The sequence below is a fragment of the Gavia stellata genome, chromosome 22 (genome assembly GCF_030936135.1).
Source record: "Gavia stellata isolate bGavSte3 chromosome 22, bGavSte3.hap2, whole genome shotgun sequence".
Lineage (NCBI taxonomy): Eukaryota > Metazoa > Chordata > Aves > Gaviiformes > Gaviidae > Gavia > Gavia stellata.
The window spans coordinates 6,101,312-6,125,379 of record NC_082615.1 but is presented as its reverse complement, the minus strand read 5'-3'; the positions used below and the strand labels follow the sequence as shown (position 1 = coordinate 6,125,379).

Below are 24,068 nucleotides of genomic sequence, written 5' to 3'. Positions count from 1 at the left end.
ATGGGCTTAGGTGAATAATGGATTTGCTCCAAATTGTAAAGTAGCAGCTATTGTGAGTGCTCCTAGCTCTATGGAAACCCTATATTTCAAGTGTTTACCATGGGCAAATAATGGAGAAGACCACATAAGTGGAGCGAGCAGCAGGAGTGAGTGAGGTGGGAGCAGGAGGTGCTTGGCCAGAGACCACAGAAACAACATACGTGCTCCAAAGCTCTGAAGGGCCTTGGTGTGAAGATGGCAGAGTCCAGCTCCCATAGCAAAGCCTCTCAGTGTGGCTCCAAGGCATGCGGGAGAATAGCACTTGTTTCTCACATGATGCCCACAGGTTAAATGAAGGGAACGGACTTGGCTGATGTAGGGAAGACATGCATCAGGCTTAAGATGGGAGACAAAGAAAAGCAGAGATGGGAAGAAGGTGCTCTGCAGAAATCAGTATGGGAACTCTTCCACACATATCATCCCTTCAGTCAAGGGAGTAGCAACCAGTCAGGACACGATGGAGCTCCTTCTGGTTCTCACAACTCTGTCATATCTCCAGCCTGTCATTACCCATTTTACCATTGCCTCACACAGGACAGAGAACCGCTACTGGGATAGCTCATGAAGCTTCGGGGTAAAAAAAATCCCCTGTATGTAACCAGACTGCAGGCCTGCCAGGCACCACCATACCACAGAAACAGCATTTCACCCCATCACTGAACTAAACAAGAGTTAACAGTAACAATGTGAAAATCCTTTGGGATCCTACAGAACAGAGACTCCCAAAACCCATCAGGGAAGCAGGCAGCATCATCTGGAGCTTACAGACTCCTGCTCTTAACAGAAGGACTGTACCCATAAGGGTTTTTTTGTTTGTTTGGTGTTTTTTGTTTGCTTGGGTTTTTTGGCTTTTTTTTTTTTAAAAAAAAAAACCACACTCACCATGTCTGCTCCACATCAAAGCATTAACTTTTATACCCAGGCCTGAAGATGTGCAAACATTAAGAGCCCACACAGCAGCCTTCGCTCCGGATCCACGGAATAAGGCAAAGACAGGCAGGAGGTAGTGTTTCCACAGGTTTATAAACCTGATAAATACAAGTATAACACCCTGCCCACCACAATGGGGCAGGGGAGAAGGGAAGGGAGTCCCAAAGGTTGCTGAGAGAGTGCCAACTTGTACTTGGCAGCTGAAGAGTACGCGACAGCTGGAGACTTACGCCGATGTGTCAAACAGCTTCTCAATCATCTCCCCCACCTGGTCAACCTGGTATTTGATATACTTCTCAGGGTTCTTGGTGAAGGGCACATTGCCATATCTGCAAAGGAAGACAACCCCCAGGTGACAAACGACTGGAACACAGCAAAGAGACCCACTGGCCCCTCCTCTGTCACAAGTCAGCTCCACTCCAGCATGTCCCACTTGAATCTGACAGGATATTTTGTAGGGAGCAAGTGACCCGGTTACAGCTGGTCTCCCAAGTTTTACATTTATAGCCCAAGGCAGCTCAGAGCTTTGTGCTAGCTAGAACATCTGCACTCACCCTGACCAAGGAATCAGGGTGACAGCAGACGTTCGCAGCTAGTAGAGTTCAGCTTGGGGATGTTTTAGTGTGTGAGATAGAGAAGCTAAGACAGGACAATAGAAAAGTGCCTCAGCTCAGGCTACTCTAGGCCCCAAAGACCTCAGTAAAACCAAAGAAGTGAGGACAATGTTGCAAGAGGTCATCACCTGTTCAAGAAGGCACCATAGGTCTCTTTCACAATGGTTTTCTGTGCCCGGCGGATTTTGTCCCGTTGCTCCATGTCTGGGATTGCCCAGGCCTTCTGGATCTTACATAGCTCCTCCAGCCCGTCATTAAAACCCTGTCCGAAGTAAAAACTCAGTGAGCATCCTATCTGCAATCACGTCTCTGTACCGAGTCTGATGTTATTCCCCTCCACTGCTGATCACCAACAGACAGGTCTCCTCCTTAAGCAGATCTTTGGTCTGACTGTCTGTGCCGATCAACTAGGGGATGTTCTTATGCCATCTAACACCTCCTTACCTTAAAACGCTCCTTTATCATCTGCCTCTCCTTATCCTTGAGCTGCAACAAGGAGGGAAAGGATATTATTTCATCTCCAGAAATAAATTTCCAGCATCAGTGTTTGCCCACAACTCCCCATCCAACCTAAGTAATATCCTACCTACTTGGCTTGAATCCCCTCTCCTAAAGCAGGGAGGGGAGAAAGCTGCAGCAAGCAGCACAACCTACATTCAGCAACTGGCTTTCACCTGAAGTAGGTTTAACAAGGGTAATTTTCAGCCAGAACAGACATAAAAATAGACTTCTTTATGCTTCCAGCCCTTTCTAAGGGAAGGTCTCAGGGTTTTACATCTGCTCAGGTGAAAATATAAGAATGAAGGCAGAGATTAAAAGGCTTGTGTGAATCTGGGGCACAGAAGATTAGAAGGCAGTGCTGCTCTCCATCTTGTCCCAGCCACAGTATTCACTCTGCAGAGCAATACTGGCATGAGATATAAAGAAGGTTTCTAAGAATTTTTTAATATGACAAAGGAGAAGATGTTTCCAGCAATTTCTATCACCTCAAAACCATCCTTGCCCATCCTCTCACCTTGACTCCTGGTTGAAAGACAGGCAGGTTTCTCTCCAAGATGTAATCTGTCACCTTCAACCAGCTGCATGTGAAATGAGACAGGAAAGAGGCAAAGAGGAGTTACTCATGACTCACCAGAACATCTACGTCTTCCCCCATGACCTGAAGGCCACCCCAGACAATACACACCCCAAAACTTTCCACAGTGACCCCTTCTCAAGTTACATTAATCACTTGGAAACCAAAATACTTGGCTTTGGTTTTAGACAAGTTTCTGGTTTAGGCTAATCTCTCCTACCGCTCCAGCAGCATTGGCTCCCAAGGAGCTCTCAAACTGACAAAATCAAGGGAAGAGCGGAGGATGTCACCTGACCTGCGCTGGTAGGTCTGGATCTGCTGTTCAATGAGCTCCCGGTAAGACCTCTCTGCTGTCTTCTGTGTCACGGCTACCAACTGGATCAGCTCAGACCTGACAGAACAGAAAACCTGAGTAAGCATGTGAGCCAGCTGCTCTCAGGGCTGCTAGCAGGATAGCAACATTTCAAGCCCCTATCAACAAGTTCTTTTCTGCCCTTTACAATAAGAAGGGCCATGAAATGCACAAACTGGGAGACAGAAGCTACTCCAAGTTACTTTCCGAAGCCATGTCCTCAGTCCTTCCAAGATCAAAGGATTCTCTACAACCTATGGCATCTCTGATGCTTTTTTATCTTCCACTCTCGTGTAATGCGATGTTTATAATAGTGCAAAGCTTTCAAAAGGGCAGTTTCAAGAATGGGAGAAAGAGCAGAGATGAGACAGGCCGGCAAGTAAATGCGCTCAATGCAGAGCTCTGCTCCAAAACCATGCTTAGAATCAGCCTGGGCTTCAGGGAGGTTTACACAGATACAGACTTACTTTTCCAGAGATTTCAGAATGTAGTTGTAGTTGTTGTGCAGAAAAATGGCACTCAAAGCTGGGTCTTCATAAACCTTGGATTTACTAAGAAGGTTAAGTTGCAAGTTGCCCAGCACTTTGCCTTAAAGAGAGAAAAACAGAACAAAAAGGTTTGCACTTAAACTTCTCATTACTGACAATCCAAACCAAGCGCTCTGTACTGTCACTGTGGGCCCACAGCAAAGTGAACAGCACAGCCCCGACTGCATGTGCAGACAAGGGTACGATCACGTGTACTTAACAATCCTACAAGCCTTACACAGATCTTTCCTCAGTGAGTCACCAAAACCTCTCTGTGAACTACTGTCATTGTTGCAACTGGCAATACAGCTGCACTCTGTGTTCAGAATAAGTCCCAGGACCAGCATGGATGATCAGACACAGCCTGACCACAACACAGGCTCAGATCTCAAAGAAGCCGAAGGACCTGATCCCCACTGTAATAGATCACCACAAGGCAGTACCGTGAACTCATCTCACTGTCTTTCTTAAATGCAGGATCGAGATTTTACAGACCCCCTTTGGCAGTTGGGAGCCTCTGTGGGGTTGAAGGTGCAAAGCACTGGGTGACAATGGTTCAAGGCAACTGATGGCAAAAGCTCTGCAGCACAGCAAGCAGCTGCACTGTGCTCTGTCCTATCTAACTGTAACAGTCTGAAACTCCCAGTTTGACCCTTTCTTCCATCCCTCCCATCAGACTCCAGCTCAAACACAAAAAGATCACATGGAGTAAGTGACACAGCCTGTGCTCTTCACCCAAGAACAAGCTACGTGAAGGACAGCAGATGGGGCAGAAATGGGAAGGTGTGCAGAGTACTCACAGATGTAGGTGCTCAGCAGCCGCCTGCTGAACTCTGAACTGTAACTACTAGCTGAAGAGCTGGTCTCTGAAAAGAAAAGAGTCTTAGGCCAGTTAACACGCCACAGGGAAGGTGCATATGTGGTCAGCCTGCCTCTATTCAAACAAGCCTCATCCCTGTTGCTATGGAATTAGTGCAGAGCTCCCGTCGACAGTGAAATTAGCCCCCTGCTTCATTCAGTGCCGATTCTCAGCAGCTTATGCAGGGTGAGGGTGGAAGAGCTCTGCACCCCTCAATCCTTGTATCTGCATCAAGTGCAGAGCACCCCGGCAGAAGTCTCTCCTTTCCCTCCTAGTGCTCAGAGGACATCCTCTTGCTCAGAAACAGAGTCATTAAACATATTCTCCCCATCCTTCCCCCACCACCTGAAAAGGGTTTGTAAGCACTAGAAATTGGCAATCAGAGAACAAACAAGCTGGAGCTGTTAACAGCAGGCACACAACAGTAATTGAAACAATTCCAGAGCAGAAGGGCTCTGGAAAGTTTCAGCCATCCCCATGGTTGCTGATAGGGTCCGCTTGGCTCTGTGTGAAGGACTGTGCCAGCATGGGAGCCTGCCCTTAGAAGCAATGACTCCAGGCTGGCACATGTTCCTCTGTCTAGGCATAAGAGAGGGCTTTCTGCCCTCAAGGTCTTGTGGGCACGGATCCCACAGGACACGTGGGGTAGCTATCTCCTCCCCCCACCAGAGAGTTTGGCAGCCGGGCCTAGCTCGGGTGGTCTGAGTTCATAAGCACCCCATGGGAAAGGCCTCGAGGCTCCCGTTGCTGGGAGGTGGACAATAAGGAGCCGAGCGCACATGAGATAAAGCATGACACCAGCTGGGCCAATTTGCTACCCATGCCAAAGAGACTCAGTGCCATGAGAGTGTCTTTAGCCTGTTTCAGCTCATACGGCATCCCTCATTGTCTGCTGGTGACAAGCCCTCCCTATTCTCTCCAGCCCACTGGCAAAAGTTACTTACCCTCCCCTTTCTCCCTTTTCAGTTATGTGTCACTTTATTTACAACTCCTGAAGGATAAAGAATTAACATACATCACCAGAGTCCGAGGCAATATGAACAGGTACGTGTGGGTAAGTCTGCTTACCTCTGGGATCTAAAGGAATATTGTATGTGTCCCCAAGAACTACAAAGATTAGGCAGAGCAGAGAGAAAAGGGGAGGGAGGAGAGAGAAAAAGGAAATGCAAAGTGCAAAAAGACAGGTTAGAGACCACCATCCCTTTGAGAACACAGCAGATATTAACATAGAGCAGCCACAGATAGCCACAGAGGAGAGCAGGCAGGAGTCCCTCCAAGGCCACAGAGTGGAGATTGCAGAGGAAAGGCAGAGTCTAACCTCCTTCCCCTGCTAGAGACATTGTTTGTGTTGTCACTGCTTGTATTTAGCAAGACACCTCATTCCAGATCAGTTCAAAACCACTTTCAAGGCAAAGGAAAGCTTCCCCTCATGCCAGCAGCAGTTTACTGATCCTTGAAATGAACTGCACAGCCCATATAACCTTCCCAAGAACCTGAGCAAAGCCATCCCACCCTCACTCTGCGCTTTAGCATCCTGCATGGCTATACAGGGCCCTACAGAGCCGTTCAGTGGGCAAGAGCAAGGGAGTGGCACCACTGCACTCCACTGATCAACTTTGCTTTTGCTACCACTTGAGTCAAGCATTGCAGAAAAAACTGCATGCATTTCCCACCACTTGGAATGACTGTGGGAGTTATCTAACCCAAATCCAGACACTCACACCTGAGCTAGCAACTGGAAGCTGTCAGTAGAGGGGCACCCTTGGGGACAAGACACCATCCCAAAGCAGATACCTCTGTTTGCAGAAGCAATTCCCTCCTTAAACTCCACTGACATAATCACCTCTGATCTGATGATGCTTGGTCTGGGGTGACATCAGGTCCACAGCTGGACAGGGACCATAAATTCACCAACATTCAGTAACCAGCTTCACTCGAAATGAGAGCAGCTCTGCCCCATGTGGGTGCCCCGTCTTGCACCAAGCCTAGCTTTTGGAGAAAGCAACAGAGCTGTTTCTGCACGAGAACAACACTGGCAGAGAACAGGGAGCATCTGGCAGCAGATGGTCCCCAAGGCCTGACTGCAGATGGAGAGAACAGGATTTACGGTACTTGGATTGTGGGTCATCTCATGCATGGCTCTGAGGTACTACACGTCAGCCCAAGTTACCAGATCTGTTACAATTACACTGACTTCAAGCTTTAATAATTGAACAGACTGCAAAGAGGCATTTTTCTCAAGCTGTCTTTACACAGCAGGTTCCCTCTATACCTGAGGTACAACCAACCACAATTAAAAAGGAAATGGTTTGTGTGTCATGGATATGGTCACATTTTGTTATATGACCAATATAAAAAATAAAAAAAGCCTATGCTACCTTTTGAATCAGCTCCTATGACCAACCTCTACTGCATGACAACATGTCAAGACTTTGAAACAACAGTCTGACATCACCATTCAGGGAAGGACATAGAACAGTTGGTTTCTCCAAGGAAAAAAAAAAACCTCAGACCACCTCTTTGGCCAAGGAGATACAGTCAAGGGCCGGGATGCTCTGAGCACACCGAGCTTGCAAGTGGAGAGGGCACATGGCTAGAGGAGATGTGGCAAGAAGCAGAGACATCCTAGCTTGAGTTAATTTAGAACTGGCAGAATTTTCCAAGCAGGAATTGCAGATGGAAGTCTGGAGACAGCTGTAAGCTTCCCCCTTCCCCTGCTTCTAATGGGCTCCCTAACCCTCTCCAGACACCAGCTAGCAGCCTGTGCCTCCTCAGGTCCCTGTGCCCCCTGAATCTCCAGTTCTCCATCTCTCCAGCCTGCTCTATTCCAACCTACTTGAAAGCATCAGCTCTGCCAAGGCCGAAGGCTCACTAGAGAGCTGGGAGCTGCTGCTCTGCACAGAACCAAGAATCACGCTCTAGCTGATACGCAGCAGCATCCTGTTACATGAGACAGCAGCTCTCAGCTTCTGATCTATGTATTTCTTTCTGGAACTAGTCCCTTTAGCATCCTGCACAGCAGAGCTAAACTTGTCTCTCTGTTAGGGCACATGGCACACAAATAGCTCAGGAGTCCCAGCCTGACCATGGCTAGATGCTGAAGAGAATATTCTTGCTGCTGCTGTTATACTCTGACCAGAAGATGTGGCAGAGAAAGGCGGCAATTCATCAACACACATCCTAACTAAAGCTAACGCAGCTGGACCAACCACCCTCACTCCAGTACAGCCACAGAGGACCAGCTCAGTGTCAGATGTGAAGCTAAATGACTAAAGCATCCTCTCTTGATACCACAGAACACATCAGCATTAAACACCATCCCAAGAGTACCTGATCAGAGCAAGTGTGGAAGGCTAGCAGGGAAACTCTCTGCATCCCTTGAAGTCCTCCAGATAACCAACTACATAGTCATGGCAGATCAGAGGACAAGACAAACCACAGGGTGAAGGACAGGAGGAGAACAAGCTCACAGTGCATGTTGAGGTTTGGTCTTTTTAGGGAAGATGTCCAGACAATTTGGGGAAGGAACTGCATGCCCAAACAAGCCCCATGCGTATATGTACCTTGCGATGCCAGCATGGCACCTGCTGTCTCCTGGAAGTCCAACAATTGCTGTAGGAAAAGGATGGCCTGGAAGCAAGGGAGGAAAGTTATGAGCAAACGACATTGCATCTCCTATGCTCTGCTATTAGGGATCATGAAGGACCACTTGTCTTCTCACACTTAAAAGCCCTCAAGAAACAAACCACTACACCCCGCTGAGTTGCTGGGTTTTACCCACACAGTCACATCATGGCTTAGCAAGGGTAACTAGCTAATCTCTCCACGGAAGCCAGTTAATTGTGCTTCCAATACCAAGACAGCTTAACTTAAGAAAAGAAGTTTCCCTACTGCTCTTTCTAAAATCTCTTCAGAGGCTGTTTTTGACAAAGGATGGTTCAAATCATCATCACATACGTTGCTGGTGAGTTCATGAACCGTCCCATCTTTTGGCATGTTATATTCCTTGTCCGGATCATTCTAAGAAGGGAAGAAAGAGACATAAGGTAAGCATGTAAGGAAACTGAAGGTATCTACAATACAACTGCTGCTGCAAATGAGCTGTAGGCTTGTTTATCCAGCCTCTCTCAACATCCTCAGACCTGGCTCTTGCAGTGCCATCTCCTGGTGCTCAGAAACCACAGCTCCTATGCACCGGCAGCTCAGAACCACAGGGGTTTGTTCAGCATGTGACCATCAAATGTTCAGCGCACCTACTGGGCAGTGCACCAAGCCCACCTTACACAGGAACAGTTTAACATGAGTCCTCCCAAAACTTTTCAAGTCAGCAATTTTCCTTTCTTTTTAAACAGGATTAAATTCTGAGGTTGACTCGATATCTGCAAAGGCCTGGAAGCTCATGCCAAATTACTTGTACTATGCCTGTTAAGGGTCTTAAGCAGAGGCCTCCTGACCATCCAAAGCAACCCAGCAAGCTCCTGCTTTAGAGTCAGAAACTACGTGGTCTCACGGAAAGCTGAAAGCTAAACTAGGGTTCTGCTCAGAAAACCCCTCTTCCAAGCCTGCTGGTCTTGCCAGAAAGAACACTGACGAGAATCCTACCTTAATGTTGTCTGCAAACTCTTCCAGTGCTTTTGCACCAGTGGTCTCCATGGAAGTGATCAGCCCTGGCAGTTTGTTCTTAGTGCCTGCTGCAGTTCCCTGGAATAGTTCCATAACAGATCAGAGAAGGAAAACAAACTGTATCTGAACTTTCATCCAGCACCTATTCTCCCTGATCCCCCACCCCAATATCTCACTCTCAGTTCCCCATGTGCCAGGAGAATATTTACAGCACCATCAACAACACGTGAAATCCGGCGTTCTTCTACCAGCCAGAAAGGGAAGATATTGTGACCCTAACAGTGTCCAGGACTTGCTACCTCTCATGTTTCCTTTTACACAGTACCTGATACAGGAGGTTGGTGCATCACAGTCACCAGCTGGAAGCAGATGGAAAGGAGCCTTGCTAAACCTGGATGCCATATTTGATACCTGAAGAACCTTGTGGCATGGTCCAAGCAGGCTCTCCTCAGAGCAGCCCATCTTCCAGATGGCAGTGAGCACAGTGTAAACTAAGCTCAACAGTATCAGAGATGAAACACCTCAGAGGCCACGCGTACAGCAGAATAATGTAGACGGTCCACCACCGGGTCATGACTTGAACTGACAAGAACTGCTGCTGAGAGATGCTGAGTTGCTGGTTCACCATCACAGAAAGGAGCAAGCTGCGTTTGTGTCACTTCCAGTCCATGCTGGAGGACAGAAGCAGCATGGCTTTGTTCAAAGCCACTGTGATAATCCCTTTCAAAAAGTTCTCCAGACAACCCAAGCCACAGGACCCTCTCCAATCCCAGCACACTTGCCTGCAAGACCTGGTCAAATTCTGGCTTCATCTGCTTGAGATGTTTAAGGATGGGGAAGATTGTGAGCACAGCCGAATAGTCGTGTCGGATGATGGCTTTCCGGGCAGCTGAGACAATGTTATCCCCCTCCATGATCAAGTTATCTAATGACTCCTGCAACAAAGTCAGAGAGTCAGAAGGAAGCAGCAGGACTTTTGCCCTGGGGGCACAAGGGGCTCAAGGCAGGATGCCCGTTAAGGATACCAATTTAGCTGATGGGTCATTTGTGGTACCCAGTGAGGGATTCTGAGCACATGGTCTCCAGGGTCTGTCCAGGCCCCAGTTCCCTAAACAGGTCCTGGAGGACAACCCTAGCAGTGGTGGCGCTCTTGGGCACCCACAGCAGGTGGTGGAATCCACATCCTCTCAATGAAGAGGAAGAGAAGATGACTTTGTGTGTATCCTTTACAAGAGAAGCTAAGCAGAGAGGCTCAACTGACCTGGATGAGAGAATCAAAGGTCTTCTTCTGGTGGTGCTCTGGAACGATTTCTGTCAGGAGCTGGTATTCGCTCTGGGCCAGTTTGACAAAGGCACTAACGCAGTGAATGTATGCATCAATCTCGATGTCGAAGACGTCATCCCTCCCTGTAAAGGCAAGATGGCTTTAAGAGAGAACGAAATTCACATTGAACTTCCAGCAGCTCGGCTCACTCCAAGGCCTTCGTTTACACAAGAAGCACAAGGTTCTTCTGGAAAAGGTGGTTCTGGCTTTGCACCCGTCCTTTCATGAGAACAAGAGTCATCTTCTCACCGAACCTGCCCCCTGGGTTTCTGCATGGGAAGCTATGCATACCCTGCAGGAGGCACGCAAAGTCATCTGCAGTTCAGGAAACAGGCACATCAGGACACCAGCTCTTTCCGGCCTCATGACAGAAGGCAAGTGTGGAGCTCTTCTGGGATACAGACTAAATTTAGTCAAGGGCTTGAACACAGAGTACTAAACTCAGGAAGGTCTGAGGTGAATTATTCAACATCTCTGCTTGTATTTTTAGAATTTCTTATCTCCATCCGTCATGCAGATGAAGAACTGCCATTCTGCATCAACATTTCTGGGAAGTCAAGGCTGTCCTGGAAGGCAGCCTCTTCCCACAGGCAGAAACAGAAGATAAAAACCAGGCAGATGAACATTTAAATCCTATGAAGCAGGAATATCAGCACAGCTAGGTGAGCTATCTGCCACACAATGCTGCACACAAATGCAATTATTTGAGTCCTAGCATACAAAGATCCATCAAAGAACCCACGTGGTAGGCATGAGAAGTGCCGGTATGATACAAAGGCCTGCACCAACTCATGCCAACCACTAGCTGCTGGATATGTCAGCAGGACAGACACATACGGACTCACACCATCCTGCGTTACTCAGACCCCTGTAGTAACCACTACAAGACAGTAAGATTACACAGAAAGGCCTTCTCTAAGCTATGGGCTGCTGCTGCTCCTTCTCTCCTCCCAGCAACATCTGCAACTTTTGATGGAGAAAGAACCAATTCTTCCCTACACTGTCAGGTCCCTCAGGTTGATCTTTTAAAAGTTATGGTCAGTAGGGGACACACAAACGTGATGTGGTTTTACAGACTGCCTACAGTGGAGAGTGGCCCACCGTGTCGCATGCCACATGTGATCCATTTCCTTTTTGCCTCACTTCAGCACCAAACAAGCCAGTAGCTACCTATAGGAAAGTGCCCCTCAGCACGGTAGCCACCAGTCTTTGGCTGGACAAAGTTGGGGTTCCCTGTTTGAGGGCTTGGGGTGTGTGTGATTAGTAGGAGTGAATTCTACTGAGAAGAGCCAGAGCTTCTTAGCCAGAGAAGGCCCATGCTCCAGGACTGCCCATGTAGAGGAACAGCCACTGGCTACAAAACTACTGTGAAACATGCTGAAAAGAAGGGATGTTAGCCAGCTTGTTATGAAGTGACAACATGGTACTTACCAGCAGCCGGCCCATGCTTGTCGCTCAGGGTATCGGAAAGGTGTTTAACTCGTAAATCATGCTCATGACCTAGTGAGATGTCAGCCGGCACAAACAGAAGGCGCAATTTATCCAGGGTGGTTACAGCATGGATGCTCACACTGGCTGGAAGCCGCTTCAAGCTTGGCGTATTTGATCTGATGGACACTTTTTTCCCTACACAGTCCCAGGAATGCTACCTGACCAAATCCCTTTGTTGGGCTACGTAGCGGTAGCAACCCTTTGAAACCTGATGAGAAGTGTGAGTTAAGTCATTTGTTGGGCCACAGGAGTCCCTTGAACCTCCTGCCATAAGTTCTGAATGGGATAGCAGGCACCAGAGGTCCAATTTGTACCCACAACCATTACAAACCCAAACTTAAAGCCCATCTCCTGCTCAGCACGAGAATTTTTCCCCCCAGATGAGTGATGTTATAGTCACCATCTGGGACTTAGTAGACTACAATGTAGGTGCTGAAGAGATCTACTTTGGATGCGTACATAGCAGGAGGCAGAGAGGTCTTAAAGATACTTTGAAGCAAGTGACCTCTTCTCCCTTATCTGGTACAAACTCTATGGGCAGAGGAGATCAGAATATGGAAGACGACCATTTAGGTAAGTCTCCACAGAAAAGATGTACAGGCATGATGCACAGAGCTAGCTGTGGTCTGACACTTCAGCATCAGGTTTGGAAAGGTCACTAGGAATCTGAATGTCTCAAAGTCCAGACAAAAAGAAAAAGACAACAGAAACACCACAAGCAGATGTCATTAGAGCAGAGCTTCCATTAGCCAGGTGGCTATGGTGGGTCAACTGCTTTAAGGTAACATTCCTCTCCACCTGTACTCATGTTTACCAAAACTTTGAAATTCAGACACTAAATTGAGAAGAATAATTTGGCCCTCCAGCATCTCCTTGGTTCCCCAAGGATAGCTGTACCTATCCAATGCTGTCCACCAGGCACTAGGCTAATGGAAGTGCCACCTGGAAAAGCAAGGCCGATACATAGAGAAAGTCAAGGGTGAAGTAGCTAGAGCTGTGATTACCTTCCATAGGAATGAGGTTAGAGGCCCCCTTTTTCCCATCTAGACCATGCTGAGAGTACTGTTTCAGAAGGTTCTGAGCCTTACGGATCGTGCCTGTCACCAGAGCCAGAGAGAAAAGAGACAAGACGACCTAGAAAATAAGTGAAAGAAAACAAACCCAGAACACCAGCCCTCCACCAGCAAGTCACCTGGGCCCAGCAAGAGGATGCTGGGCACCAATGAGCATGCTCAGCACAGGAACGCGAACCCCAAACTCGTGTCCAAGTGTGCAGATACAATGCCATTTCCAGACTGTCTCCCTGCTTTGTGGGTGGGGGCATGAATTCCAGCCAGGGTTACAGAATCAGGGAGTGCCCAGATCAGTTTGGTGAGGTGGTATGGCTGGGTGAGAAAACACAATCAGAGAAGGGAAGCAATGAAGCACCCTTCCCTGTAACGAGTTTATTTAAGCCGGTACTCTGAATCCGAGCATGTAAGGTTTGTTGCTTTTCCTCAGCTGTGGAAGCAGGGCTTCGCAGTACGGACAATTCCTGTCCGGTAACACGTTGCCTGCTCCCCAGAGCCACAATCGCAGCCACTTGGTTAGACCTGCAGAAAGAGGTGACTTTCCGAGGGGTATTTTCTGAGCATGCTCAATATAGATCCATCAGGAGCCCCACAGCCAAGACAAGGAATGATCTCTGGCATTACAGGAAGCGATAAAAGGGTGACAACCTCTGGGCTCAAGACAGCAATTGCAGCAGCAATTCCCATCACAGGCATCATAGAATAATGGATGCTGCCCACCCATGTCTAACTCGCATTAAGTCACCCTAATCCCCAAGACACTTCTCTTCTAAGGAACTGCAAATCAATTAAAACCATGGAAAAAAAATAACACTGGGTTAAAAAGATTTATACTTAACACACACAAAAAACAGACAGAACTGAACAAAAGCCAATGCTGGATATACAGCTAGAAAGCACAAAACAAAGCATTAATGTGACAACTGAAGACTAAGCGCTGCTTCCACATTAAAAGGTTAGTCGTCATGCAACAAGCTACAATTATCACAAGCACATGGACACCCTCTCACAGCAGAGCTTTGCTGTTGCCTGCACAACAGGGAACAAAGTTTTGGGAAGGTAGAAGGAGTTTCTATAGGAGACCTGAGTAAATGGAGAAGGATCCAAGAAATAAAAATGCTGCTGCCAAAATTAAGAATTGTTCTTCCGCTTCAAAGTAATAAATACTTCCAACATGCAAAAAATCCCTACTTCCACCAGTAACTGTAAGCCACAGTGCAGCTTGGAAATGAGTGTTGGCTGCCCAACTGCTGAGGGCCGCTATCCTGAGGGGAAGCCCAAGTACACACTGCTGCAGAACAGTATCCTGGGGCGCAGGACAGCTCGATCCCATGAAGGGATACGCCGCAGGGGGAAGGAAACTTTAAGTCCCCCAGACAGTGCATCTCTAATGGGGCAGAACAGGAGAGAGATGTTCCCACTGAATTACCAAGCTGCCTTAACCTGGTGCACTTACTAAATAACAGAACTTGTTGCCAGTGAAACATTACATTTTAGGAACCATTTTTCTTCTACCAGTTCAGCGTGTTCTCAACCACTCAGTAAAGTAAAAATCATATCCATAAAACACATTCTTCCAGTAGGAAACTTCTCCCCTCTAACCGCACACCAGGGAGGTGGGAAGACTTACACCCTCACTGTGCTGATGCATTTGCTCCTAGCCTCTGCCATACGATCAAATGGGAGGGCTATGCCTCTTCTTCCAAGCTTCCTGATGCCCTTTGTACCCAACACTTCCACTTTATTCTTCGCTGCTTTCAGAAACCTTAATAGCTTGGGCACAACAGCAAGTTCCTCTGAGCAAGCAGGCCTGTAGCAAGCTCTGGAGATATGCACTAAGCTCTTTCTTACTGCTGTTACCAGGGCCCAGCTGATGCAGAGCAGCTCAACCCAGGTACTGTTCTTCTACCAGTTCTTTCATCTTCCCCCACTTTCAAGCATCCAGGGGGAGGGGGGGGAAGAATAAAAAAAGAGGGTAAATTGGTGTGAGAACCAAGCAGACAGTACAACTGCTGCTGCTGTCAATAGGATCTCACTTCACAGGTATGCAGCGCACGTCTCCACAGCCCACCCCTGACAGTTTCTTCTCAGATGAGCTGAAACACCACTGCTGCATTTTATTTGCATAAGCACAATTACCTGTGTTTACGCTGACACACACCGAGTGTTCAGTGTTCACGGGCATCACTTCAGTGCTGCTGTATCCCTCTTACTTAGTATTTTAATTAGGCTTTAATGGATTCTAGTGGAAGCCAAATGCTTTTGTTCCACAATTGTTTTCCCCTATTAGGCAGCTCGCAAACCAAACGGGACTGCGTTTCAGCTACTAATGAAAACATCACATTCAAGCTAGGCAGCGATCAATATGGGAAGCAGGAACAGGCTCTTTGTTCTGCCACACAAAGACTCCACAGCCTGCCTTCCAGGTAGTACCTCACCGCTAGGTAAACTGGAGCATTAAGTAAACTGAAAAAGGGCTCCCCTATAGCTTGAAAAGAGCCCCCAAAACCCCCAAAAGTCAAAAAACACCTGAAACTTCTGCTCCTGTGGCCCAATTGTTAAATAAAATGGCTTTTGGGCATGCATGAGGCACAGTTTTCCAATTGCACATTGTTTCTCTCTTTCATTAAGCAGTTTCCTAACCAAGCAGAAGGGCAACGCATCCTCTTTTTTTAAGCACCAGCTGCAGGAGTCTGTATAAAACCAGCTAAAGATCTCCGGCTTCTGCTTGTAGGCAGCCAAGCTGGGTGCCCCTACCAGCACCTTCTGGCCCTATCCTTCCCTGGCAATGCAGAGCTTCTGAGCTACCTGCTGCTCTAAAGCCAAAAAAAAAAAGCACTGGGTCTACCGGCACCACAAAGAAGAGGTATTTTATGTGCATATGTTTGCAGCAGGATGATTTGGGAATCTGAATACACCTGCCCTCTGAGACAGACTGCTGACATTTCAAACAGCAAACTGCAAAAAAAAAAAAAGCCCACAGATTGCTTCATCAGTTCAACTTGACTTGGCAAGTTTCATTTAAAGAGGAGACAACTTTACTTTAGAAGCACCTCCAGCAGTCAGATTTTCAACTGCATGCTGTAACAACGGGAGATGGTACAGGGTACATCAACAAATAAAACAGTAACACAGAGATGAAGACCCTCTGAAACAACACATGGATATGGAGCATGTTCTCCAGAATCCAACATAGTACCTGGGGGAGACAGGGGGTCCTCTGCTTTGTTACCCTGTCCCTAACACCTCACCTTCCCTTTAGCTGTAGCCTCTCTTGCTCTTTGCTTTGTGGGTAAACAAGTTATAGCACATCAGATTTAGTTTGTTATTTATCCCTTGCAACAGGTTTAAGTGTGCATTGGGGTGTGCACTGGGATATTCTTCCTTAAGGAAATCAAATTGGAACTGCGAGAAAACCCCCTTGTCTGAAACCCAAATCGGCAGAACTTGACTTTACTTACTGAAGCAGTAGCACAGAAAAAAAATTCTTTGTCCATAATTGAAAAAAGGCTAAAAACAGGGGAATCAAACACCACCAGATGAATATTGCTATGAAGAGGGCCACTGTGCCAGTGCGAAGAGGGCATAAGACCTCCACTGCAAGAGCTGTCCTTGAAATCTGATGGAACTGCAGAAAAAACAGTGAATCTCTGCTCAAAGACTATTTTTTTCCCTCCATTTTTAATTTCACTTAAGTAGAATTTAGTAGCCATAAGAGATGGCTGGTGTATGAGGTTTAACCACCCCTGTCCTTCAAGAGCTACAGTCTGGTTCTCTGTCCTTGTTCACAGAAGATTGGAGACAAATTAGCCACTATCTTTTCTTGAGATGAACAATACCCCAATAGATCATTTGAAATGCGCTTTCCTTCATACACTGTCAGCTCTTTAAGTGCATTCAGACCATGCTCTAGGCATTCTACCTGGCCCATCTCACAAACTCCAATTAAACTGGGCAAAAAGATGTGAAAAACTCCTGGGAAACCTACAGCCGAGACACTCATCATGACAAGTAATTCTGGATGGCCAAATGCATCCATTTTGGAGGAACCCTGTTTGTATAGAACAAATGCTTGTGCTCTTAAACATGGATGCTCACACAGAAAGGAGCCTACAAGATCTGAGACCCATTAAAAAATCCTAGTGATTTTTTCAATCTGCTCATGAAAAAAATCTCCTCCATCTATTTACCTAGGGCATAGGGGAGATGTTACCATTTGGCAGGCTGCTCAGAAATGTTTGCTGGCCCTGCTAACTTCACAGCAATCAAAACCCAGGGATCTTTTCAGTATCAGGTGATAACCAAGAACTGTGGACCAAACCTGAAGCACCTGCAACCCGAGTTCCCCATGGCTCAACTACAGATCCCCGTCTGGCATCTTTCCAGTAGAGTGCTACTGAACCACACAAATTTTTACCTATTGTAATCATGTTGTTGGGCTGGAGACACTGCTCAGGAGCTGAACACAAATGACTGCCATCATGCTTAGGAGCAATTTAAAACACTGATTTTCTGCCATCTGCAGCATAGCTAGTTCTCCTCAGCAGGAGGATATTGTCCTCTACAGGCCTCCCAACGCTGAGGGCAAATTCTTAGGCAAATAACTACCTGTCAAACTCCAGAGGAAAGCCAAGTGTGGGGCAAGACATCCCCTTGTCAGGTGGTGCTCTGCTGACAGGGCAAAATCCACTGAAATTCACAGACTATCTGCATTCACCAACTGCAACTCGCACATCAGCTTTCAGGAACAGCTCCAGGACGCAGCAGCAGCAATGGCACAGATTGATTTTAAAAGACCAGAGGGGTTATCTCTGGATGTCACAGCCTTCCCCAGCCAGCCCTCCCTCTCCAAATATCCCAGGCACACCCTCTGCTTTAGCAAGAAGAGGCCCAGCAAAGCCTCTCCACACACAGAAGTGAAGAGAGCGAGCACCAGGGCCAGCACACGCACACATAGACGCACATTACCTGGGATGAGGACTGGATTCACATCAGGATTATAAAAATAAACACAGCACAATTAAAATGGGCATTTCTTTTCCTCCCTTTCCCCATCCCATCCATTCCCAGTCCCTAGCCACATTTCTTAAGTTTTTGAACCCAATAAGAGTATTTTGACAACACAGGAAAAAAATAGTAGGGTGGGAGAGTATTGGCCAGGTAAACCCACAGAAATATGAACTTTTCTGACTTTCATCACTATTGCAGAGGGTGCTGTGACACACAGCGGGACAATATCACTGTGCTGCTGTGGGAGGTATGTGCTAGCTTTTGCTGGCCCTCCTGGCTGTGCTCCCACTAGATGGCACGTTTCAGAGATGGGAATTCCAGCTCTGCACTCCGGTACACCGGAGTAAGCGGCCTCACCAGCTGCAGAAAATGCAGCAAAACTCCATTATGAGGAGAGATGGAGTAAGCCACCAACCACATTCCTAGTTCCTCCAAAGACAAGCCGAGGCAAAAGCTTAACAGCCCTTCCAAAATTGAGACAACTTTGGATCTCATGTCAGTAGGCACCTACCTAGTCCCCATCTCAAGTCCTGATGAGTTCTTGGTTTCCTAGCACAGCAATGATTTATTCAGAACGAATGATTATTAAAGTGATGTGTTTTATCAGATCACAGTTTTCTATTTTGCTGTGGCACAGTCTGTATTCCATATTCCAAGGCTGAGGACAGGTGCTCTCAGATCATATCCTTTTATAGCCCTTTTATAACAGAGACAGAAAATGTCTGTAGCCTCAATGCTGAATCCAGAGCAGAGAAGAGGCGCTTATCTCCAAAGTCTCACCCCTGCTTCTGTCCTAAACGCACATTTTAGACACAGAGGCTACCTCAGCAGTGAGAAGGCCTACAGATAGGTGTTTGATAGCCAGGCAAGAGGATACACAGTACAGCAATCCCCCCCGCCCCTTCAAGGACTCACCTGGTCTCTTGATTGGCTTTTTGGTGGGGGTGTCCTTCCTTTTGTTCTGAATGGCAGGGGAATATGGCACTCCAGTGGAGGAGCTGTTCTTACGGAAATGGTCTTTCAGCCCCTTGATGGAGCGGTCAAGCTGGACAGAGCGGATTTGGAAGTAAACAGTCATAAAATCTAGGGAGACAAGGTAGAAACAAGATTATAGGCAAACAGGGAACACTATATGATAAAACAAACCTTTCCTGAAACACTCTGTGCCCCTAAGGGGCCCTAGTAGCACTGATGTGGGACCCCAAGTAAGCGTTTTTCCCTCCCAGAGCCTCTCATTTTCTTCAAAAACTACTACTTCTTCTTCCTTCCCCCGCAGTATTCATTCCAGCCCTCTCCACTATACACAACATTAAGTCTGTGCACCATTACCAAGAGCACATCAGTTGTGGAACTGTTGGGAGACATTTGTGCAAGACATTGTCAATTCAAGTGCTCAGTTTCTAACATGAGACTTTACACACTTCTCAGGATTCAGGGCATTCAGGAACTAAATGAGGTGTTCATCATTTGAAAGCAGAATAGAAAAATATGCTATATATGCTTGAGTCGCCTTTGATCATGGAAAAGTTCTTAAGCTTTTAAAGATGTTTGTCATACTTGGTAAGCACAGTAATCCCCACTCAGAAGCAAATCATTGAGGTGGGGGGTGATTCTAGTAGCTATACGTATGTGAAAGTACAGGTTTCCTGTAACAAGTCCATAAAATTGTTCACTCCCAAAGAAAAAGTTAATAAAGGAGTATAAAGCTGTAGGCAGATTTTGATGCTGCAGAACAGGAAAGAAGAGACATGTACTGACTGAAGAAAGTCTTCTGTGCTGCTTTCCCCCCCCCCCACCCTTGGTCACATTTACTACAAAAAGTTCTGTTCATAAATAGTTCCCAAATGGGAATAAGTGACCAGTGTCTCGCACATTTATAACACCTATAATGATGGAGCACTAGATAGTTGCAGCTCCATCAGAAGGCATTACAGATGCAAGTTAAATGGATTTCTGCTATAGGACAGGCTATGCATTAAGGCAATTTATGCTTTATTTACACAGCTGTCTCATCATATTCACCAGATCATTCTGTTCAACTGACAAACCATCACTCACTACAAATGCTGTAAAAAAAAAAAAAAAGAGGATCTTAAGAAGGTGATTGAAAGGAGACTGAACTACTCACCTAAAAGGTGCCACTAAGGCAGTCACTAGTTTTGCTAGTGCTGCTAGCTACCAACGGCAGTGTGAGTCATGGTTTGTTAGCCACAGCAGCACCTGAGCAGAGGCTTCAAGGCTGAAGGTGTGTGATCTACAATCAAAGCTGTACAGTGCTACACACAACCCTCAACACCCTACTTTTGGTCTGAGCCACATGTGGTAAGTAGTTGGAGAGCACACACCTGATACAGAACTACAAGGGAACAACACACAGCACTACCAACCTTGATTCCTGCCGTTTTCCACCAGCCAGCCAGAAATGCGGATGATATCATGCAGGACACTCTCCGGGAGGTGCTCCAGAGACATCTCCTCCTGCGTCTCCATTTCATCATCCCCGCTGATCAGGTCCAGGATGAGGATGGGTGGGACCGGCTTGGTGTGTCGTGTCATCAAGCTGCGGAACTCTGACTCCAGGGACTCCTTGCCCCTCTCAAAGAGGGATTTCTGGCACAAAACAGCAGAAGGACAGAAGCAGCACAGGGCTTCTGTAATCAGTCACTCACAAGTATTTCTGCATAAGAACATACTTTCTGCAGCGTTTCTAACCACATGCTTCAAACTCCAACACCTGTAACTAAGAAACTTTTAAAGCTAATTAAATAAAAAAAGGCTTGGGAGTTGCTCAGTTTTCAAGTGGGATTTAAACAGACCTCCCATTCTGTTCAAGCACTTGAAGGACTGACAAGAGCTGCTCAGGAAGAGGTTCAATCAACTCCACCACACGTGCAAGATGCACTTTCAGAAGTCCTACTGGCACAATGCGTAGAGAAAGAAAAATGCTACAAGCAGAAACGCTGCTGAGTGCAGACTTAAACAGAAGCCAAAACAATCGTTTCTTTAGCTGTGCCCAAACACCTTCTTTACAAGGCAGCAAGCAAGAGGGCAAGCAGCAGGGCTACATCTGTCCCTCTTACCCATGCCAGGTTCCAGACCCATGACCTACCACACGGTTCAGCTCCGGGCTGTCTGGATTGTTGTCCTGGAAGTATTCCACCGCCTTCTGGATTTTGTCCATGCAATTCAAGTACTCCTCCAGCCTCCCAGTGGGGCTGAAAATAAAACCAAAAATAAACAGAAGAAGAAAAGAAAGAAGGTATCAAGAAAGCACCAGACCAAACTCAGGATAAAAATAACAAGGAACATTTAAATTCCCTTTTCTTCAACTAGGAGGTGGTCATGGGATTCCCTTTTGCCTCCACTCAATAGCACAGCAGAATACCTAATCCATGCAGCAAGTGCAGAAGTACTGATGATGGAGCAGCACACAACTCTCAGCCTTGCCATCCTTTCCCAGTCAGGCCCTGATGGGAAGGTAGAGGAAGCTGCACATCCCACCCCAGAGAAGGGCCATCACAACACCTTCCCAGAGACTGAAAGCAGGCTCCAGAACAGTTCTGATTCATCCTGGATGCAGCGACAACATCAACAGGGCAGGAAGAACCTTTGGGAAAAGGGTGGAGGAAAGAAGAGAAGCCACCAATGCTCATGAGATTCATATGGCAGCATGTCTGCAAATCCTGGAAGAGACACCAGGGTCTGAGCAGACTTTGCCCTCTGGGGATTGCTGAAGGTCAAGTCAGGCAGCTTTATTGTGGACTGATAGTGGGAAAAGAGTGTGGGAGGGGGACAAAGAACATTATGATGAGTGTGTGGAGTCAGGTCCCCTACCTCTGTACCAAAAGTTCTATAGGATGAAGCACCCCAGTAAGATCTAGCTGCTCAACTCACCCTTCCTTTATGATCTTCTCTGTGTCCTTAGCCACATGGTAGTAACTGATGACGTGATCCAAGCAGGACAGGGTCTTCTCCACGTTCTCCTGCAAGCGCTGCAGGTTCTCTGTCTGTTTATGGACAGGGATGATCGAGTTCTCCAGCTTCATCAAACGACTTTCAAAGGAGGAGAGAATAGAAACCTACACGCCAAGAGAGAAACAGAGAGCTGAGGACATCCTTCCACCTGGACCCATACAGTTGGACAGTAGTTAGAGCAGGGCAATCAGGGACCTTCAAGTCCCAGCTTCACTTTTTGGGCTCTGCTACTAATTTGCCATGGCTCCTTAAGCAGGCTGTTTAATCCCTCTATGTCCTAATTTGTATTAATAATCACAAAATAGATCACCTGCCATACAGAGACGGGCCAGTCTTGAATTAGATGTTTGTAAAGTGTGAAGCTAATGTTTCAAGACAGTACTAAGGAGGAGCAAAATTTTATTTGACAGCAGAAAACAAATCCACAGGAACTGCCTAGAGGTGCCCTAGGTAAAAATAACAAAAACATAAACCGGCTGCCACTTTGCTCCATACCACTAAGACCCAAATATGAGATGCACAACACGACGACACAGGACCAGTATAGCGAGAACCTTCTTTTCCATCATAGACATTTAGTTTTTAAAAGGGACTGCGATATTGCTTCTGAAAGGTGGAAAACCTCTTAGTAAGCTCATAAATGGAGCCTTAATGTCATCTTTTCTAGGCAAAAATGTAATTCTTTCAAGACTCACTCCTACGTTATGTTTTCCACACTTCTCTGGCAGTGCCTCTATGACCTTCTTGAAGCACTAAGCCCAAAACGGGACATAGTATACTAGCTGAGGCCTTATGAGCAATTAGAGCATGGTAATTACTTTCTACCTCCTAAGCAGAACACTCCCAAAATAAAACTCCAAACGAGACCTGACTTTATGAAGCAACAACATGATGCTGTTGCACAAACTAGTCTGGGGTCTATTAATACCTATTCCCAAGACAGAGGACAGACTCATTTGAGCCCTCATCTCCTCAGGAGAGAAGCTTAGGATTTAAACATTCATCAGTTTCCCACTTCGCCCAGCCACTGAAGTGTAAAACACAGATGCAGAGCAAGTGGTTCATTACTCTGCATTCCTCAGATAGGCACAATGACAGCCTTGAAAACAGATTGTCCTAAGAAAAAGTAAACCGAGGCCCAACATTAGGGCTGAACTTCAAGGACCTCCTTACCATGTTCTTTGTAAGCTGGTCACTCTTCTCAAGACTCTCTTTGATAAAGGACAGGGTTTCTTCTTCCTGTCAGTAGGATGAAAAACTAGTCTTCAATTCTGAACATGGAGCATTTAAGTCACTACATGCTACACGTACGTTTTTACAAGTCCTGGTAAACACTGCAGCAAACAATGTTTGATCTGATGCTGACACCACATTTTAATATGCCACCTCTTCGCAGAAATCACAACAACTGACCCGAGGTGAGAGACGCATAACATAAGTGAGGGTTTTATGGATTACTCATTTCCCTCTAATATCCCAAGCCCATGAGCCTTAGCACACTGAAGTCACAGCACAATATAACGTTAACACCTATACCACAGAGGCACACTGGCACAAGACCACATTTCCCTGCCACAGCACAACACAGGTGTTGCACAGGCACCATCCAAATCCCCCACACAGCCGTGAACTCAAGCAGCCAACGCAAAGCAACCACCAAGGGCTGTTTTCAAGTCACCAAAGCCCAGAGATGGGGTGGGGGGGACGGACGGGACACAGCAACCTGCAAGGGCTGGCCCCACAGGCTGCACCTGAGGACCTGAAGGGAGAGCCCCCAGAAGCTACCAGGCCCTAAGAGCGGGGCCCCAGGCCCAAAGTGGGGGGCAGAAATACCTCCTGACCCTGAAAACTAAGGGCCCTGGGCCCTGAAGGGGACCTGGGGATGCTGCCAGGCCCGGAGCGGGGTGACCAGGCCCTTAGGGGGCCGCGGGACGCTCCCAGGCCCGGAGGGGGCCTCCGTGCCAGCTCCCAGGCCCATCTCCTAGGCAACGCGCTGGGGCTGCGGGCCCGGGCCCGGGACCAGGCCCAGGCCCAGGCCCCGGCAGGTCCCTAGCCCAGCCCTACCTGCTTGAGCTTGTCCTCGATCTCCCTCCTGCGGGCCGACACCTCCTCGGTGGGGATCATCCTGCCGCGGAGCGCCGGAGCCGCGCTCCACCGTTCAGTCCCACTGCAGACACCC

At 47.3% G+C, this 24,068-nt stretch overlaps 1 protein-coding gene across 10 annotated transcripts; it reads right to left on the bottom strand.

The window, feature by feature from the left end:
- Positions 1–1,036: 1,036 nt before the first annotated feature.
- EXOC7 (exocyst complex component 7) lies at positions 1,037–24,068 on the bottom strand. Of its 10 annotated transcripts, XM_059828283.1 has the most exons (22): positions 23,954–24,068; positions 23,063–23,128; positions 21,809–21,993; positions 21,024–21,129; positions 20,302–20,524; positions 18,830–18,997; positions 17,873–17,884; positions 12,839–12,931; positions 11,775–11,843; positions 10,281–10,426; positions 9,802–9,954; positions 8,999–9,097; positions 8,354–8,416; positions 7,960–8,026; positions 5,465–5,503; positions 4,338–4,403; positions 3,478–3,598; positions 2,954–3,049; positions 2,599–2,662; positions 2,028–2,069; positions 1,712–1,845; positions 1,037–1,298 (listed from the first exon to the last, which is right to left on the bottom strand). In XM_059828283.1, exons 1-22 carry the CDS (start codon positions 24,011–24,013, stop codon positions 1,196–1,198), a joined length of 2,175 nt encoding a protein of 724 aa, XP_059684266.1. In that variant the 5' UTR covers positions 24,014–24,068; the 3' UTR covers positions 1,037–1,195. The 10 variants fall into 10 exon arrangements, with proteins under 10 accessions (XP_059684266.1, XP_059684267.1, XP_059684270.1 ...); XM_059828284.1 differs by lacking the exon at positions 17,873–17,884; XM_059828287.1 differs by lacking the exons at positions 5,465–5,503; positions 11,775–11,843.

Bases quoted from the DNA above. Each gene is read 5' to 3' on its own strand.
- EXOC7 (XM_059828283.1), bottom strand. From the start codon at position 24,013: ATGATCCCCACCGAGGAGGTGTCGGCCCGCAGGAGGGAGATCGAGGAC. The intron at 9,955-10,280 runs GTCAGTTGAGCC...ACTTTGTTGCAG, and splicing joins CCTTTGATTCTCTCATCCAG to GAGTCATTAGATAACTTGAT. The intron at 5,504-7,959 runs GTACATATACGC...TAATCTTTGTAG, and splicing joins TGCCATGCTGGCATCGCAAG to TTCTTGGGGACACATACAAT.